The following is a 19,425-nucleotide window of genomic DNA, read 5'->3' on the forward strand; positions in this document are numbered from 1 at the left end:
CTGGGATACAGTAAAACTCAGCCTCAAAAACAAAACCAAACAAGGTCTTTATCTTTAACAAATTTTAACCAATGCCTTCTCTCTTCTCTTCCTTAGGCCTTCTTGGGTTAGTGATGCATCTGACTCTACCACCATGCTGTGACTACATGAACTACTTTACCAAACAGTTTTCTGAAAAACTGTAAAAAAATTGTAAAAAGCTTTTAATATAATTATTAACAATTCAGGAGGATAGGAACACCATAACACTGTCTGACAACAATTGTCTCCAGAGCAAGAACAACAGTAGAGTCTCTTAACCTCATCAAGACGTAAAGTTGGGGTAGGAAGTATAGCCCAGGGATGAAGCACTAACTCAGAATTCACAAAGTCACGGATCTAATCTCTAAAAGTACAATGACCAAACTCAAACAATAACAACAAACATCTGTGATCCCACCACTGAGGAAGCCGAGAGAGGAGATCAGAATTCAGGCAGAGGTACACTCTGAGACTCTATCTTTAAAAAGGGGGAGAAGAAAATGGAAGAAAAACAATTATGTTAAATAAAATTTAAATTAAGTGACATTGGTTTACATATCTCACATTATATCATGTTTTAGTATATCTGAGAATATAACAAATGAGTAGGTGTTGCTTTGTTGCAGATGGTGTTTCATTAAGAGCAGGCTTTGAAATTTCAGTAGATTGTAGACATTTCCAATGTATCATTTCTCTGTTCCCACCTCTCTCCCTGGCTAATATTTGTGTCTCAAGGTATGATCTCTCACCCCCTGATTCAGTGCTTTATTACTAAGGGTTCTTAGTAATAAAACCCTTAGAGCAGTGCCTCTCAACCTTTTTCCGCATGTTATGATGACTCCCAACCATGAAATTGTTTTTGTTGTTATTTCATAGCTATAATTTTGCTACTGTTATAAAACATAATATAAATGTATTTGGAGATAGAAGTTTGACAAAGGGGCTGCAACCCATGGGTTAAAAACTGCTTCTCTGGGGCTGGAGAGATGGCTCAGCAGTTAAGAACATTGACTGCTCTTCCAGAGGTCCTGAGTTCAATTCTCAGCAACCACATGGTGGCTCACAACCATTTGTAATGGGATCCACTGCCCTCTTTTGGTGTGTCTGAAGATAGCAACAGTGTTTTCTCATACAAAGAAATAAATATTTAAAAGAAAAAAAGAACTGCTTCTCTGGAGTAATAGAATTTACAGGATGTATCTATACTGGGAGGGCAAATATTAGAATGGCTTTCAGGCCAACCAATCCAATAATAGCGGGAGGAGACAAACGGGATGGAGCGGGATTTGAACGCGCGGGTAGAGAGAGAGAGCAGAGGGCCCCATGTCCTCTGCAGGCGAGCACCTTAGCCGCTGCACCACGGCCGGTTCGCTGTTTTACTCCCCCCCCCCCCCATGAAACACACAGGGAAAGCGGGATTCGAACCAAGAGAGAGAGAGAGAGAGAGAGAGAGAGGGAGGGAGGGAGGGAGGGAGGGAGGGAGGGAGGGAGAGAGAGAGAGAGAGAGAGAGAGAGAGAGAGAGAGAGAGAGAGAGAGAGAGAGAGCGCGAGCAAAGAGCACTGGCTTGCCCTCTGCGCCACCGATGGCTTGCTGTATAAACAACTTTTTTTGTTTTGTTTTTGTTTTTGTTTTTTTGTTTTTTGGGTTTTTTTTTGGTTTTTTGTTTGTTTTTTTGTTTTGTTTTGTTTTGTTTTGAGACAGGGTTTCTCTGTGTAGTCCCAATAATAGCTTTCTACCAATGGAATTCAAGAATCCAGTAGTTGTTCAGTCCACAAATCTGGATTTCTTAGCTGGTATCCAGCATATGTTAGAATTCCAGTGAAGGATTGGACTTGCTAGCGAAAGCTAGAGAATGCTTGCAGAGACACAGCAAGGTTCCTTAATCCACAACCTTTGTACAGGATGCCAGCAGACAGTGTGTTCCAGGTCAAAGATGGATCTTCCAAACTGGAAAGATTTAAATTAAATGTGGATCTTCCTGCCTCAAAGACCTGGATTAGAAGTGGATCTTTCTACATCAAATGACTTAAGAAAAATCTATCACAGGTGTGCCCAGTCATTGGGTTTTAGTTAATTCCAGATGTACTGAAGTAGAAAAAAACAAAACAACAAACAAACAAACAAACAAAAAACAAAACAAAACAAACAAACAAAAACTTCACCAACACCATGAGTCCCTGCCTGCTTTCATGTTCCCCAATGTGGTGCTCATGAACTCTAACCCTTTGATGCTATAACCCCCCAAATAAGGTGCCTCAGTAGCAGTATTTATCACAGTTTAATGATAAGAGCCCAATTGGCTCATAGGGAGTAGCACTATTAGGAAGAGTGAACTTTGCGTAGGTACGGCCTTCTTGGAAGCAGTGTGTCTGTGGAGGTGAATTTTGGGGTTTCAGAAGATCAAGTCATGTCCAGGGGCTTACTCTCCTAATGATTGATTGATCATTGATTGTTTGATTGATTGATTAATGATGATTGCTGAACCAGGTATAGAGGTCTCAGCTTCCCTTCCATTATGATGTCTGCTGGAATGCTACCATGCTTCCTGCCATAATGATTATGGACTAAACCTCTGAACTGTAACAAGCCCTACATGAATATTTTCCTTTAAAAGACTTGCTATGGTCATGGTGTCTCTTTGCAACAATAGAAACTTTAAGACACAAGCATAGAAGAGTAACTAAGACAGACTACATGCAGGAGCCACCACACCTGGTTCTGTACACTTCTGAGGACCATCCCAGTGCTCCATGTTTGATAGGCAAGGACTGTGTCAACTGAACCTCATCCCCAGCTCTACAGGTTTTCTGCCTTCTAATTTGGGTAATGAGGAGTCATTATATGCCCTGGCCCGTGGGGCAGTGAACTGGGATCAGAAGACCTGGAAGAGAGAACTGGAGGACAGGGTATACGAAAGGAACAACAGCAAGCCTGAAAGTCTGATCAAGCTGTCAAATTTTAATTTTTCCCCGCAGGGGAATTATATACACATAGAAGCAGGATGTGGGGAGGGGGATGATGTAGGGTCTTGTTTGTTTCTGGGGAGTGCAGGTGATCTCAGAAACAGGATATTGGCTGGGTGAAAAGTTCACAGAAGAAACAGGGCGTAACATGTCACTATGTACCTGTCCATAAGATCTATTGGTCATTTGTTCTTATCTAAGTTAGTACTTTCTTACCAAAAGTACCTGTCCATAAGATCTATAATTATTTGTTCTTATCTAGGCTGGTACTTTCCCACCAGGACTACCTGTCTACAAGATCTATAGCTAACTATTTTAGGGTTAGTACTTTCCCACAGAGACCAAGACTTTGTGTCAGTAGGCACGTATGGCGGACTTAGGTCTATGGCTGACTTAGGCCATTAATGTATAAGCAAGGTCACTCCCAACAACTATACAGGAGTTCAAAACACCTCTAACACAAATAGGTACCTCCAAGACATTCTGGTGAGGGAATCCTGGAAGGGTTGAAATGAGTCAATGGATTAGATCATCACTGTGAAAGGACTGGGTCTCTTCGGCCATAGAGTACATAATCTTGAGGAGACCATGGGGCAGCTGGCGAGCCCTCTTCAGCCCACTACTCTGTCTGCTGTGAGTGTGGTGAGGTGTTTCTGCCTGGCTCTGCACATGACTCCTCACCATCCTGTCCCTGCTGGGTGGGAAATCTTGCTGTGTGGCATCTTCCCTGAACTGTAACTTCCTTCCTGTTCTCATCCTGAAAGAGTCCAACTCCAACCTCAGAGGAACACTGCAGCTTTCAAGCTCTAGCCTTGTTTTTCCCTCCCTTTGGGCCACACCTGACACCAAGGCAACACACAGCCAGGAGCTCAGGCACAGGAGAAACCATGGGGAGGACTTTCTTTCCACCTTGGGCAGCTTTCCATTGGGTCAGGAACTTTTTGGTTGATTGTATCATGACTCCGAACAAGTGACATAACAAGTTCCGGCAGATCTGAAAAATGTCCCAAGCTCCTGGAAGGCAGAGCTGACCCAAGACAACTGACTACATCAGGTGGTAAAACACCAGTTAATGATATGGTACCACCTCATTGGTTGGTAGTTATGTAGGTTTTTTTTTCTCAGTTCCAACCCTCAAAGTCTTACCTTTCATTTCTCTTCTGGCTCACCAGAGGACCCGCATAGCTGGCTGAATTCTCAGGACCTAGAGACTCTGGCCAGTGTTTGCTCCTCTCCAAAGATTCTGGGTCTCTTGGTCAGTATCTGAAGGTGTGAGTCAATTTTCAACTGCAGAGTTTGTAGGAATTTAGAAGAAAACACAGTCTTTGCTTTGGTGACTTTAAGTTGAAGTTGAGAATGGGTAGGGGTTGGAGAAGAACTTCTGACTTACTGCTGAGTGTTATGGGGGTGAGGAGCCCGAGAGAGGGTGGCCTTGAGCATGACAGCTTTCAAGGTCTGGAGAGGTCCAAATAGACTTTGGTCCATTTTCTAATCTTTAATTATGAGTTGCATCACGAATCTTCTGCTCCAACAGATACTGCTCTCCCTCCAAAGTAGTATAGCCAGAGTTGTATTTAAAAACAAAGTTTAAGATTTCTCTGAGTAATAGTGGATTTACCCAAGATTCTAAGGGCTCATTCCCATTGCTCTGTCTCTGTGATTGGAAGTCTTGATTTCTCTGCAGCCTCCTAGTAATGTACTTGTACTATGAAATAGCCTAAAGTCTGTAGGGAATTCCGAATGTCACTTAAAAGTCATTACCATTGTCTGTCCCTTCCCCTGGGTCTTATGTACTATACCTAAATCAAGATCAGCCCAGGCTACTAATTCTGGCTACAAAGAAAGCTGAAACAGGAAGATCCAGAGTTCAAGGACCTAGTTTAAAGTTTAAAGTTTAAAGAAGAAAAATTAGCCAGGAGGTGTAGCTTATTGGGGTGCAATTAGTGCACTGGTGGAGCACTTGCAAGTTTGTACCAGACCCTAATTCAATCCAAAGGAAATAGAGCATAGATGGGGTGAAAGGGAGAGAGAGAGAGAGAGAGAGAGAGAGAGAGAGAGAGAGAGAGAGAGAGAGAGAGGAGACGAGAGAACACTGGAAGAGCACACTCTAGAAGTGTCAGTTTTTCTATTCTTGTATAGCCCAGGCTGTCCTCCTGGAGTTTTCCTGTGTCATCCTCCCCAGCTGCTGGGATTACAGATGAACATTACTGCCCCAGGAGAAACAACAAGAGCTCCTAATTTAATTTAATGACATAAAAGCCTGAAAGATGTCTGCTGATAGAAAGATATAGAGATCTGGAGAACCATGAAAGAAAAGAAAGGACTTGGAGCAGAAAACCAGACTTCACCCAAGCTAATGTAGACACGAGAAGACACAGGTCAGGACTTCCTGTGTGTAGATTGGCTTGAAGATTGTCAAGAGTCCATTCATCCCCTTTCCCTTTATATCTTGCCTTCAATCAGTTGTGGACACCTGTTTTCAGAACAGAGGAATTACTGTCTTTACCATCATATGTTATGAAATATTAAAAATGCACATTTTAGGGTTGTCCAGGTTCTAAATGTGCCAAAGTCTAGGGAGTACACATTAAATTGCTTCAGATAATACCTAGAAAATGAACCTTCGGACTGTTGCGCCCCCAGCAAGGAAGATGCGACAAACCGGATCCTTCTCAACAGCCTTTATTGGAAGCGCTCTTTTAGATTTCTGGGAGAGACCTCGAATGCCCAGAATGGGCTGTTTATATACCCTCAGCCCTGGGCGGGGCAAAGCGCATGGAAGTGCTCGATTGGTCAATTTGCAGTGCCTCATATGCATACACCTCAGCATACCCCGCCCGGGAGGGGGTGATTGGCCAGGTTCCTGGTACCCTAGTGGTACCTCATTTGCATGCCTCGTTCTGGAGGGGCTGGAGTCAAATTCAAATTCAGGTAGTCACTACCTGAGCCTAAGCAGCCGCCATCTTGGATTTTGCATCAGAGCGGCTGACACGCGAATGCCAGTCGAATGCCAGTCAAAGAGGCAGCGCTGTAAGCTGCTTTAAGGCAGGCAGGCGCCGCTTTACTCAGGCGACAGACCTGCAGCGCCAGTCAGCCGACAGACCTGCAGCTCCGTTTAGTCAGCCAACAGGTCTGCGGCTTCGTTTAGTCCGCAGTCAGGTTTACATCGACAATTTATTTGCCAGGCCTATTTGTTGGGGGCCAAGTTTTAGTAGAAAGTGGCTAGAAAGCAGCTATCATCTTTGCAGCCATCTTGAGCCATATACCCTGATAAGAGACTTGTTTTTCAACAGCCTACAAAAGCTGAGCACACTCTGATAAACATCTTGTTTTTCCAACATAGCTTGCTTTGCTGTTTAGTGACCCAAGCTGCATGGTGCACGTGTTAAAGTGTCTTCAGCTGTGTTCCCCTGCTTGTGCTTATAAATACCCAGGATTTCCTTGTAAGGGAGTCAATGGGAGACAGTAAACAAGACTTGACTACAGACCCTCTGGCTTGTCTCTATTCTTCGTGTCTCTTTCCCTTCTTCCCCCCACTCTCTCTCTCTTGCTAGACCCTGACCCGTAGACAGGAGCAGCAGAGCAGTCCAGGACATTTTGGCCCCCAAGTGTGGGGCAGCTCGGGCCAGGACACCTATTTGGAAAAGGACCATTTCTTAAATGACATCAGTACTTTGCACTTTCATCATTCTTAAAGAAACAGTTTTACATGTTATAGTGTTCAACTACACCTAGCTGAGACCACAGACTAAGATTATAATGAAGTGAATTCATTAAATATTGCCAGTAGCCCAGTAGCCTTAAAGCCAAATCAAAGGCTTGTCACACAGAACAGGCTTGAGGAAGTGTATTTAATGGTGGACATTACAATCAGCTTATTTGTATGGGATGTGTAGCTGAGAAACTGCTTGTACTCCCCTCAGGTGTGAGGGACCTGTTTTATTTCCTGATACTCAGCAACAAATGAGTTCATGAAAGCAGCATAACAGTTTTACATTTGTCGAGGAGAACAAGGAGTTACAGTTGCAAGGAACTTATCTTCTAGGAATTTCAAATGAGTGCCTGACACAAAATGGAGCTTTCTTGCCTTTTACATACTCCAATAGCAACAAAGACAAATGCTGTCTGTAGACTCTTGTTTGATTTGAACAAACCCAGTTATTGTTTCTTAGTGTCTTTTTTAAAAAAAAAAAAGATTAATATTGCTGAAATTAAAGGATATTTGAGGAATTATATGGAAAACTAGCACAATGGAAACTTCCTAAAGTATATGGAGGTGATGCTAATGAGGTCTATGAATAATGGAAGAATCTCAACTGGCAATCTTTTGTTACCAACCAAGGCTTTCAATATTGGGGATGGATTACACTCAATTGAGTTATTGACCAACAGGATCCCATGGAGATCCTTAAACAACCCAGGCTGTTTGGTAAGACAATGTGTTACTCTATGCAAAATGATACTGGTGCCTGACTGCAGAAGAAAAAACTACATAATTTGTTAAACATAGAGATTTGAGCTGGTGACTACATGGAACCTTCACCACTATGTTCTAGTCTCTTTGGTGCAGGAAGGTACTCTGCTGGATACCAAAAGAGAAACATAAACACCAATCCAGCCTCAGAAATTTTATCTCCAATCTACTATACCTGCAAAATATGCTAGGGCAATAGTGACATAGAACTTGTGGGAGTAGCCAACCAATGTATGATTTGACTAAAGGTCCAGTTACCAAAAGCAAACTTATACCTAGCAATGTTTGAGTAATTAAGAATCAAAGAATAATAGTGCAGATAACTACAGTAAAACTAACCATTACTTGTCTAACTAACACACAAACACACACATAATTTTGAGTTGTGTATTTGTGTGTCTGCCTGTGTGCATACACATTTGAAAGGAAGGGAAGGCTGTCTGTTGTGGTCAGAGGTGCTGGAGTCTCTGAAGCTGAAGTTTACAGGCATCTGAGAGCTGTTTCATGTGGGAGCAATCAACTAAACTTGTATCTTCTGCAAGAGCAACTACTCTTAACCACTGAACCTCTCTATATATACAGGTAGTCTAAGAGTGAGCATTTAACTGATTCATTTATTCATTTATGTGTGTCAATGTCTTACTGGATATGTGTCTATTCACCACTTGAATGCCCTGAGCCCAAGAATGCTAGAGGAGAGTGTCAGGTACCCTCGGATTGAAATTAAAGACAGTTCTGTATTGCCTTCTAAGAACAGAATAAATGTTCTCTGGTTCATGAGAATAAACTCATGCACCATCTGTCTAGCTCCTAATACAGACATCTAAACAACATTCAAATCCATGAGTGCAGGTATCCTTATATGTAATTGCGCCATCTTCCATTTCATTCAATACTTTTATAGTTTTTGTGGGCAGATATTTCATCTTATGTGCATGGATTTTTGCATGCCTAGCTCTGTGCCATATGCATGTCATACTGCTAGAGGCCAGAAGAGGGTGACAGATCCACTGAAGATGAATTACAGGGTTGTGAGAGGTATGTGAGGGCTGGGAACAAAGACATGGTTCTCTGCAAGAGTAGGTAGTGCTCTTGACCACTCTGGGATACTTCCATCCCATTCCCTGTGTTTCAATGTAACATTATTTTGTTATAGAGTCATTATAGCCTTGAACTTGCCAACATCTCCCCTCAGCCTCCCAAGAAACTGGATTTAGAGAGATCTGCACTAACAAACTCTTCTTCTTCTTCTTCTTCTTCTTCTTCTTCTTCTTCTTCTTCTTCTTCTTCTTCTTCTTCTCCTTCTCCTTCTCCTTCTCCTTCTCCTTCTCCTTCTCCTTCTCCTTCTCCTTCTCCTTCTCCTTCTCCTTCTCCTTCTCCTTCTCCTTCTCCTTCTCCTTCTCCTTCTCCTTCTCCTCCTCCTCCTCCTCCTCCTCCTCCTCCTCCTCCTCCTCCTCCTCCTCCTCCTCCTCCTCCTCCTTCTCCTTCTTCTGATTCTTCTTCTGATTCTTCTTATTTTTTTCATTTTTGCAGACTTTTTTTTTAACTGTGAATGTGCATCATGGGTTACACAGAGTTACATATATTAACTATTTTATGATTTTATTTATTTATTATTACTTATTAATTTTTGATCCTGCTTATTGCCCTCTTCCTGTTCACCCAGTCCCATAGTCCTTCACCCATGCTATCAGCCCTTCTCTTCTGAGTACGTGGGGGCCTGCTGGCTGTCTACCAGCCCTGGCATATCAAGTCTCTGTGGGTCTTAGAGTATCCTCTCCCATTGAGGCCAGAAAAGGCAGCCCAGCCAGAAAAATATATCGCACAGTCAGGGAAAAGCTTTTGGGATAGCCCCAGCTCCAGTTATTCAGTACCCACATTGAAGACCAAGCTGCATATCTGCTACGAATGTACAGAGTTGCCTAGGACCAGCTCATGTATACTCTTTGTTTTGTGGTTCAGTCTCTGAGAGTTCTAAGTATCCAGGTTAGTTAATTCTGTTGGTCTTCCTGTGGAGTTCCTATCCCCTTTGGGGCCCACAAACTTTCCTCCTATTCTTCCATAAGAATAGTCCGCAAGCTCCATACACCGTTTGGCTGTGGGTGTTTGCCTCTGTCTGAGTCAGCCGTAGGTGGAGCCTCTCAAAAGACAACACTAGACCCCTGTCTGCAAGCATAACAGAATATCATTAATAGTGTCAGGGATTGGTGCTTGCCATGGTCTCAAGTTGGGCCAGTTATTGGGTGGGCATTCCCTCAGTCCCTACTCCAGTTCCTCATCTCTGAATTTGTAATGGTTAGTTATTCAAACTGATTAGGCTCCCTGCTGGTTGAGTGCACCCTGCACCCACTGAAGAGCTCTTTGTATTCTCAAATTAAAGACACACACACACACACATACACACACACACACACACACACAGGACCTTAATTTTGATATGTTTTGACTAGCTCAAATGCTGGGCAGTTCTAATCCTTCCCCAGCTAGCACAAACTCCCCTCCAGTATCCTTGGCTCAATTTCTTCAATGAATATTTCATCTCTGCTACCCCAGACTCATCTTGGGGAGTAAGCCCTAAAGCCACTTAATAAAATTCTTATGGGGTTTGTTGACTTTCTTTCCTGCAGCTCTTGCCTATGCCCTCTCTCCAAGTTCCTAACCTGAGCAAATCCAAGGCTCCTAATTGGTCTCCCTCTGTCCAGCCATTAGCCTCTGGAATCTTTATTTAACAATCAAAACCAGTTGGAGGCAGGGACCTGTAGCATCTTAAAAGCAAACATGGAAAATCCCATGTTATTTGGGAATCCATTAAATCAAGTCTCAAACATACATTTCTTGTAGACAGGTTAAATTTTGGGTCAGAAGTTTTATCCACTGGGGTTCTTGCATGGATACAGAAAGTAGATACTTCAGATTCCACATTCCCAGTGGTTTGAGTCACAGCTAAATGCACTCCCATTGATTCTTGGGCACCTCACTTCTCCCTAGTCTGTCTCATCTAGGAGACACCCTCCTACCACTCCATTTCTGTCAGTTGCAGATTTCCATTCTTTTTCATGGCCCATTCCTCCTCTCCTTCCCCACGCCTGATTTTGAACCCTCTCATTTCCCTCCCCATCTTCTCTCCTACCCAGTTAGTTCCCTTCCTCCATCTACCTATTGTGACTATTTTATTCTCCCTTGTAAGTAAGAATCAAGCATCCTCCCATGGGCCTTCCTTCTTGTTTAGCTTCTTTGGGACTGCAGAATATAGCATGGGTATCCTTTATCTTATAGCTAATATCCATTAATAGTGAGTTCATACCATGCATATCCTTTTAGGACTGGGCTACGTTACTCAGGATGATATTCTCAACTTCTATCCATTTACCAACAAAATTCATGATGTCTTTGTTCTTCATAGCTGAATAGCATTTCATTGTATAGATATATCACATTTTCTTTTTCAGTTGAGGGACATCTAGGTTGTTTCCAGTTTCTGGCTATTAAATTTTTTTAAATTTATTTTTATTGGATATTTTATTTACATTTCAGATGCCATCCCCTTTCCCCATTTCCCCTCCCTAGAAAACCCCTATCCCATACCCCCTTCTCCTTTTTGCTTTTATACAATTTTTTTAAATGTTAACCAATGGCTTTATAAGTTTGGTAATGCTCAATATCAATCAGAAGTGTAACCTAATACCCAATCTAGATATATCAACTATCTTTCACTGGCAGAGACACGTGAATATCCGCCTCCATGTCTGGCCCCCCTCTCTCTTTCTCTCTCATCACCTAGCTCCTCTCCTTCTCCTCGTCTCCTTACTCCTCCTCTCTGTACTCCTCCCACCTTAGCTCCTCCTACATATCACCCTTCCTGTTAAAATAAAACTTTTCTCTCAAAATACAGTTAGATCATAACTATACTAATTTATGTCAGTAAGGTGCAAGATACACCTAATACCCAGTCCATTATTCTGTTGACTAAGCAGAACCTCCATTATCTCTCCTAATCTGGCTATTAAATTTAAAGCTGCTATAAACATACTCGACCAAGTGTCTCTGTGGGATAGTGGACCATTTTTGGTTATATTTCCAGGAGCAATATAGCTGGGTCTTCAGGTAGAACTATTCCCAGTTTCATGAGAAACCACCAAATTGATTTCCAAAGTGGTTGTACAAGTTTGTACTCCCTTGCTCCACATTCTCACCAGCATGTACTGTATCTTGAATTTTAGATCTTAACCATTCTGATGGGTGTAAGATTAAACCTCATAGTTGTTTTGATTTGCATTTCCTTAATGACTAAGGACAAGTAACATTTGTTAAAGTTCTTGTCTGGCCATTAGTTATGGCTTTGTGGAGAACTCTTTGTTTATCTCTGTAGCCCATTTTTAAATTGTTTTACTTGGGTTGTTAGTGTTAGAAAGAAATTGAAGGAGATATCAGAAGATAGAAAGATCTCTCATACTCATGGTTAGGCAAGATTAACATAGTGAAAATGGCCATCTTACCAAAAGCCACATCAGATTCAATTCCAACATAATTTTTTATAGACCTTTAAAGAGCAATTCACAGCTACCTATAAAAAACCCAGGATTGCCAAAATAATCCTAAACAATATATAAACAAATTTATATGTTGTTGATCTTGGAGCCTGAACAATTTGTATTTTATTCAGCAAATTGTTTTTTGTTCCAATGTGCTCAAGGCTATTCCCCACTTCCTCTTCTATGAAATTTAGTGTATTGGGTTTTATATGTAGGTTCTTTATCCACTTGGACTTGAGTTTTGTGCAGAATGATAAATATGGATCTATTTGTATTCTTCTATGTGTAGACATCCAGTTAAGCCAGAACCATTTGCTGAAGATGCTTTCTTTTTCCCCACTGTGTAGCTTTGGAATCTTTATCAAAAATCAAGTGTCCATAGGGATGTGGGGTTATTTATGGGTCTTCTATTTGATTGCACTGGTTAACATGGCTGTTGCTGTACCAATATCATGCAGGTTTTATCATGACTGTTCTATAGTATAGATTGAGGTAAAAAATGATGATTCTTCCCATTGGTCTCATAGGAGGAGACAGTAATCATCACCCACAAGTTTTTAAATAAGAAGTCCTTCGCCCAGGGAGTTACCACCTGTCCCTTCTTTGGTGTGAGGTCATTGGCTCTACAGATACCCAGGAATTTAGAGGAGTGTAAAGGCTTTGGGTGGGAGAGTGAAGGAGAGAGATTGATGACCAGCACCTGGGGTTTCAATTGTTCATCAAAGGCTATTGGAAATGGCTGAGGTGGGACTTGCAGAAGCTGTGACTGCCAGAGTGCCTGGGCTCCTGTCTGCCAAAGTCTCCTTCAGCCTCAGTGTGCCTTTTGGTCACACGGGCCCCTGAGTACTTCTTGAGCCTGTTATGAAGCTGGAAGATGACAAGTTCAGCTATTGCAATGAAAATGGTGCCTCTTTGTAGAGGAAGCACCCCTCTGAATGATCTACAGAGTTGATAATCCATGCAATGAAACATGCTTCCTAAACACAACTTGATATTCTGGTTACAGAAGTTCCAGTATGGTGTTCTCAACCTGTAGGTCTCAACCTCTCTGAGGATGAGTGACTCTTTCTCATGGTTTGCCTATCAGATATCCTGCCTATCAGATAGACAATCACCTTACAATTCAACAACAGTAGCAAAGTTTCAGTAACAGAGTAGCCTGGGAAACAATTTTATACTTGGGGGTCACCACAACATGAAGAAGTGTATTAAATCTTCAGACACCATCAGAGCAAGGTCAAGAGCCACTGCTCTAGGACCATATAGGAAAGATCTTTTCAGTGGAGAAATCCATCTCAAACCCAGCAACAATCACATAGCCAGAGATTCAGAACATCTACTAGGAACTGATAAGATATGATATGGGCAAGAGGGCAAGTAGGTAGAATCCCACCCAGTATAAGTGTCCTTGGGTGGCTGTGTTTAAACCAGACCCATCATGGGAGGCCACAACAGGAAGCCCACAGGCTTGGCTTTCATCTCACACTGTGTGTATTGCTAGAAGGTGGCAGTCTGCAGAACGAGCCACAGACACCAGAACTCTCACACTCATGTCACACTTGCTTCACACCCTACCTCGGCTCTCTGCATCTTCTGAGATGCTGTGTGAGAAAGGATCTAGAGCTTAGACTGATAATATTAACAAAATATAATTTCAACATAATGGACTGAACACCATGACTTAGCACAGGGAACAAGCTTAGGAACTTGGACATTCCTCTAAAATCCAAAACCCAGATCAGTATGGGATTATTAAAAGATGCAGAATGCAATTTGCATTCTGAATAGTTCTTGCCTTCAAGAACACTCTGACAAATTAGACAATGCCTGCCTGAGAGTAAGAATGCAAAGGACTGTGGGTGCACGACAGAGGTAAAGGAGCTAGAGGGAGTGTGCAAGGCCTAAGTCTCTATCACTGACATGGGAACCATAAAATGCCATAAGATCGATTTGAGCTTATTGGAATAAAACCAAAGCTGCGACCTGATCCAGAAAAAATAAGGATATTATGTAAAATAATACGTAAAACTGTGGTGTGAATGTTGTTCTCTCTGTCTAGAAGTGGCAAAAATGGAATCTGGTTCCACTGCTTCATGAGGAGATAAAACTAAAAAAGCTTTTGTTCCAGAGTGAGGTTATTTTGAGCTTGTGTGTGTGTGTGTATACATATGTGTCTGTGTTGTCTGAGTGTGTGTGTCTGTCTGTGTGTGTGTGTGTGTGTGTGTGTGTGTGTGTATGTCTGTCTGTATGACAGTGTTTGTTTTCTTTCCTTTGAGGAAATGAAAAGCAACAAAATGGTCATGAGTTGAAGCTATCATTGGGTAATACCCAGCTCAAGGTCAGTATGGACCATGACCAAAATTGTCCCAGAAACATACAGGAAAAGAATATTTGCCTGGTTCGGTCCAGGTAGAGTTAGTCAATCTTATTGCTCCAGTAAGATTATATCAGCAGGAAGGAGTTAGCTGGGTGATTGCATCACCTCAAAGGAGTTATAGCATTAGAGGTGATGGCCCTAGGCTAATGTTATTATAATTAATTGGCGACTCAGTACATGCCTTGTACACTTGGGTACTGATATAAACTAAAGGAGCTGACTGTAGATTCAAGGTCATTTTTCTTCCCACAGAGAATCAGCAGTCTACCTAGTGGACTAGATGGCATCATCAAGCATATGACCTTGACTGGAAATGTATCTGCTACTAGAGAAAAGATCTCTTTGCAGATCCAACTTCAACCAAGAAGGAAAACAAACAAACACAGAAACTAACAAAAAGGCCTAGGTTGTTTACACTGTTTCTGTGTGGTTATATAAGGCCCCCACGAAGGGAGGACTTCACCCAAGCCTCAGGAATTCACAGCCACCCAGTAACTCATAAGACACCCAACTTGATGCAATCAGCAAGAGGTATATGTCCATCAACATGGTGAGGTCAAGACCCATGACCCATGCAGGGGCAGTGGGTTCTGACCCCGGGGTTTTGGAGACAAAGTGAATTTAAAGCCAAAAACCACAACTGGGGGGTAGGGAGAGGGGGAACCACAACCCATGGAAAGTAAAGAAGGGTTATTGGACAGTACCTGTGGAAAGTCCCAGCCCATTATTCAGTTTGTGTCCAAGGAACAGTCATAGGGAACATTTTGAGTAGGCTATTCTCTAAGAGCCAATTCGTACTCAACCATCTCATCTATCTTGTAGTCAGCCAAGTTCCTGAAACACAGAGCTCACGACCAAGCTGACCTGCACTCTTGGTTCTGCTCTGTCTGTTAGGAGTTTTTGAAAATTTTTAACCCTTTCAGTTAGCAAGACAAACAGAAACTCTTCTATGGCAGCTCTAGTCATCATTACCTCGATTTGATACAGTACTGTAACTTTATTCCAAGTAAAACCCAGGCTTAAGATACCTAGGAAAATGAAGCTGAGTGCAAGGAAATGGACTCCAAAGAGATCAGATTCCTGAGCTGCTTGGCAGAAACCACACCCAACATGGGAGAGGTGTGTCTGGGATTGGCTGCTCTGGGGAGGGTTTGTGGGCTTGGCCACAGGACCAAAGTACAAAAGGCTGAGCATCTGGGAATGGTCCCCTGTTATACTGATTCTCTGGAGAGAAAGACTTCCTTCTTCTCCCTTACAAGACTCCAGCAAGCTATTTGAAGAGGCGTTTGGAGACATGGTGGTTGCTCCCTCCTTCACAGAAGGTGAGTCTCACTGTAAGATCTTTACATCTGGTGTGTCCCCCACCAACGGTGTTGGCCCTGAAGTCTCTTCATGGTCTTGTTCAGTAGCAAATCCTGCCTTGTCACCTCCTGCCTTTCTAGACCTGCATAAGGCTGAATCTAGGGTGCTGGGACAGACTTCTGGAGATATGGGGGCTGCTCTGACCTTCTAAGAAGTTGAGTCTCATCATAAGGCCTTCTCAGCTTGCATGAGTGGTGCCAGAAAAGTGTAAGTCATCCCCCCAAACCAGACAAGGAACTGATCGGATGCAATCACTGTGTGGCTTTTAATTTGAGCTAGCTATGGCACCAGTGGGAGCCACTGTCCAGCAGGAAGTGTTTGGCGAGGAAGAGCCCCGCCTATCTATCAGTGCAAGGGTTTACCATAAGCAGCAGGCAGAGGGGTGCGGGGTGAGTGTGCAAAGCTTCTAACTGGAAAGTTTATTTGGCCTATAACATATTGGTGGGTTCTGGGAGTCATTCACTTCAAGTCTGCTTCCCTCTGAATGGGTGGTGGTTAGGGAGGGGGTGGGCTTTGAACCCAGTGGTGCAGATCTGTTGTAGGGTAATAACCTGGAGACGTTGGTCTTGTTGGTGTCGTAACTGGAGACTGGATTTAGGTGGAGGTTTTGTTGGGGTGTAGGTAACTTGGAAAGTAATGCTAGGTACTGTCCTGTTGGGTTTCCCGAGTTGAAAGTAAGGTCAGGTTTTTTCTAAAATGGAGGAGTCTGAGCTTAAAAGATTTGGCCACTGATGTGTCCTCTGCCAAAGCTCTAGGCCCTAAAGTCTTTTTGTGTTCTTGTCCTGTAGCAGACCCAGCAGTGTCATCTCCTGTTACTCCAGAGCTGCATCAGGATGAAGCCCAGGTGGTGGGGGAGGCGGCTGCCAACGGCAAGCACAGTCAGAGTTGGGACAGGCCCCAAGGACCTGGATGCGGGCTCCAGAACACAGGCAACAGCTGCTACCTGAACGCGGCCCTGCAGTGCTTGACACACACACCACCACTTGCTGACTACATGCTGTCCCGGAAGCACTCTCAGACCTGTAGTTCCCCAGAAGGCTGTAAGATGTGTGCTATGGAAGGTCACGTGGCCCAGAGCCTCCTCCACTCCGACTCGGAGGCTGCCATGAAGCCCTCCCACACACTGACCTCTGCCTTCCACAAGCACAAGCAGGAAGATGCCCATGAGTTTCTCATGTTCACCTTGCAAACCATGCATGAATCCTGCCTGCGAGAGTACAAACCATCAGAACCCGCCTCTAAAGAGAGCTCCCCAATTCAAGACATATTTGGAGGCTGGTGGAGATCTCAGATCAAGTGTCTCCACTGCCAGGGCACCTCAGATTCCTATGATCCCTTCCTGGACATTGCCCTGGATATCAGCTCCGCCCAGAGTGTGAAGCAAGCCTTGCGGGATACAGTGAAGGCAGAAGAGCTGTGTGGGGACAACGCCTACTACTGTGGAAGGTGTGGAGAGAAGAGGCCAGCTTCCAAGACCCTGACGGTTCACAGTGCCCCAAAGGTTCTCCTGCTAGTGTTAAATCGCTTCTTGGATTTTCTGGGTAACAAGTTGAACAGGGAAGTAAGCTACTCGGAGTTCCTTAACTTGCAGCCATACCTGTCTCAGCCTACTGGAAGACCCTTGCCTTATGCCCTCCATGCCGTCCTGGTCCATGATGGTGCGAGTTGTCACAGTGGACATTACTACTGTTGCGTCAAGGCCGGCCATGGGAAGTGGTATAAGATGGATGATTCTCAGGTCACCAGGTGTGAAGTGACTTCTGTCCTGAGGGAGCCTGCCTATGTGCTCTGCTATGTGCAGCAGACTGACCTCCAAAAGGTCAATGTTGATGTGTCCGCGGGCAGAGTACCCGAGGTTCTTGACCCTGTCGACCCCGAATACCAGCTGAAGAAGTCCCGGAAAAAAAAGCACAAGAAGAGAAGCTCTTTCACAGAAGCTGCAGGAGAGGCCCGAGGAAGCAGGGAGAACACAGCAACCAAAGAAACCTCCTTAGGGGAGGGCAAACTGCTTCAGGAACAGAACCACCAGAAAGCTGGGCAGAAACTCAGCAAGAGAGAACTCGATCTGCCAGCTGGTGCAGTTGTGATCCAGCAGCCCAGATACACAGCAAACTGGGGCAGCAATGCTCCAGACAAGGAGAATCAACCATGGCACAGTGCTGACAGGCTCCTCACCTCCCAGGGCCCCATGAACACTACTGGGCAGCTCTGCAGTCAGGGAGGGAGTCAAAGATCTAAGAAGAAGAAGAAGAAGAAGAAGAACAGGCAGGGGCAGAGCCTTCTGCTTGTTCACTAGTGCTCACCCACTCACTCACCCTGGCTCCTCTGGACAGACACACTGTCAACCCGAGGCCCCGTGAAACAAGAGATTTGGACCTGTGTGCCAGGCAGGGACAACGCCTCACCCTTCAGGTGGAGTCCACCTTTCCTCTGTGCCCTTGCCTGTCTGTGCTGACTCTCTAAGAATGATAGTTCAGATGTGAAGAAATTGCCCAGGGTGTTGGTACAGGTGAAATACAAGATAGCTGGAAGCCTCAGGGTGGTCTTCATGCCCTCTCCTGTGACTCATGGAATCTGAGTAGGGTAGAGACTAAACCACCACCCTGGAGCCCTTGATGTCTGGAATTTACACTCAGCCAACCAGTGACTGGGCACACTGCCCTTTCTTATCCTCTTTTCTGGAACATGTGAACTTCACACTGTGGAGATGTTCTTGTTCTTTGTATGTGATCGGCAGGTCTTTGACCAAATAAACTCTGTTCCTTCACAATCCGTGTCTTCTTCTTTCTTGTTTTATCACGGGAGTGAATAGTGTGGCCTATTCTGGGCCTATTGTAGTAACAGTGTGGTAACTCTTGTCTCATAGATGGAGAAGGTAATCATCACCCATGAGTTTTTCAATAAGAAGTCTTTCCCCAGGGAGTTGCCACCTGCCCCGCCTTTGGTGTGAGCTCATTGGCTCTACAGATACCCAAGCATTTAGAGGAGTGTGAAGGCTTTGGGTGGGAGAGTGAAGGAGAGAGGTTGATGACCAGCACCTGGGGTTTCAGTTGTTCATCAAAGGCTATTGGAAAAGGCTGAAGTGGGACTTGCAGAAGCTGTGACTGCCAGAGTGTCTGGGCTCCTGTCTGCCAAAGTCTCCTTCAGCCTCAGTGATGCCTTTTGGTCACACGGGCCCCTGAGTACTTCTTGAGCCTGTTATGAAGCTGGAAGATGACAAGTTCAGCTATTGCAATGAAAATGGTGCCTCTTTGTAGAGGAAGCACCCCTCTGAATGATCTACAGAGTTGATAATCCATGCAATGAAACATGCTTCCTAAACACAACTTGATATTCTGGTTACAGAAGTTCCAGTATGGTGTTCTCAACCTGTAGGTCTCAACCTCTCTGAGGATGAGTGACTCTTTCTCAAGGTTTGCCTATCAGATATCCTGCCTATCAGATAGACAATCACCTTACAATTCAACAACAGTAGCAAAGTTACAGTAACAGAGTAGCCTGGGAAGCAATTTTATACTTGGGGGTCACCACAACATGAAGAAGTGTATTAAATCTTCAGACACCATCAGAGCAAGGTCAAGAGCCACTGCTCTAGGACCATATAGGAAAGATCTTTTCAGTGGAGAAATCCATCTCAAACCCAGCAACAATCACATAGCCAGAGATTCAGAACATCCACTTGGAACTGATAAGAT

At 43.9% G+C, this 19,425-nt stretch overlaps 1 protein-coding gene across 2 annotated transcripts; it reads left to right on the forward strand.

The window, feature by feature from the left end:
- The first annotated feature begins 15,662 nt into the window (after positions 1-15,662).
- On the forward strand, positions 15,663-18,419 carry LOC117722860 (ubiquitin carboxyl-terminal hydrolase 17-like protein A). 2 transcript variants are annotated; one of them, XM_034522111.2, is made up of 2 exons: positions 15,663-15,690; positions 16,519-18,419. In XM_034522111.2, the coding sequence occupies exons 1-2, from the start codon at positions 15,663-15,665 to the stop codon at positions 18,024-18,026; spliced, it is 1,536 nt and encodes a 511-aa protein (XP_034378002.1). In that variant the 3' UTR covers positions 18,027-18,419. The 2 variants fall into 2 exon arrangements, with proteins under 2 accessions (XP_034378002.1, XP_034378012.1); XM_034522121.2 differs by having other exon boundaries at positions 16,522-18,419.
- Positions 18,420-19,425: the final 1,006 nt, after the last annotated feature.

This window comes from Arvicanthis niloticus, chromosome 1 (assembly GCF_011762505.2).
Source record: "Arvicanthis niloticus isolate mArvNil1 chromosome 1, mArvNil1.pat.X, whole genome shotgun sequence".
Classification (NCBI taxonomy): domain Eukaryota; kingdom Metazoa; phylum Chordata; class Mammalia; order Rodentia; family Muridae; genus Arvicanthis; species Arvicanthis niloticus.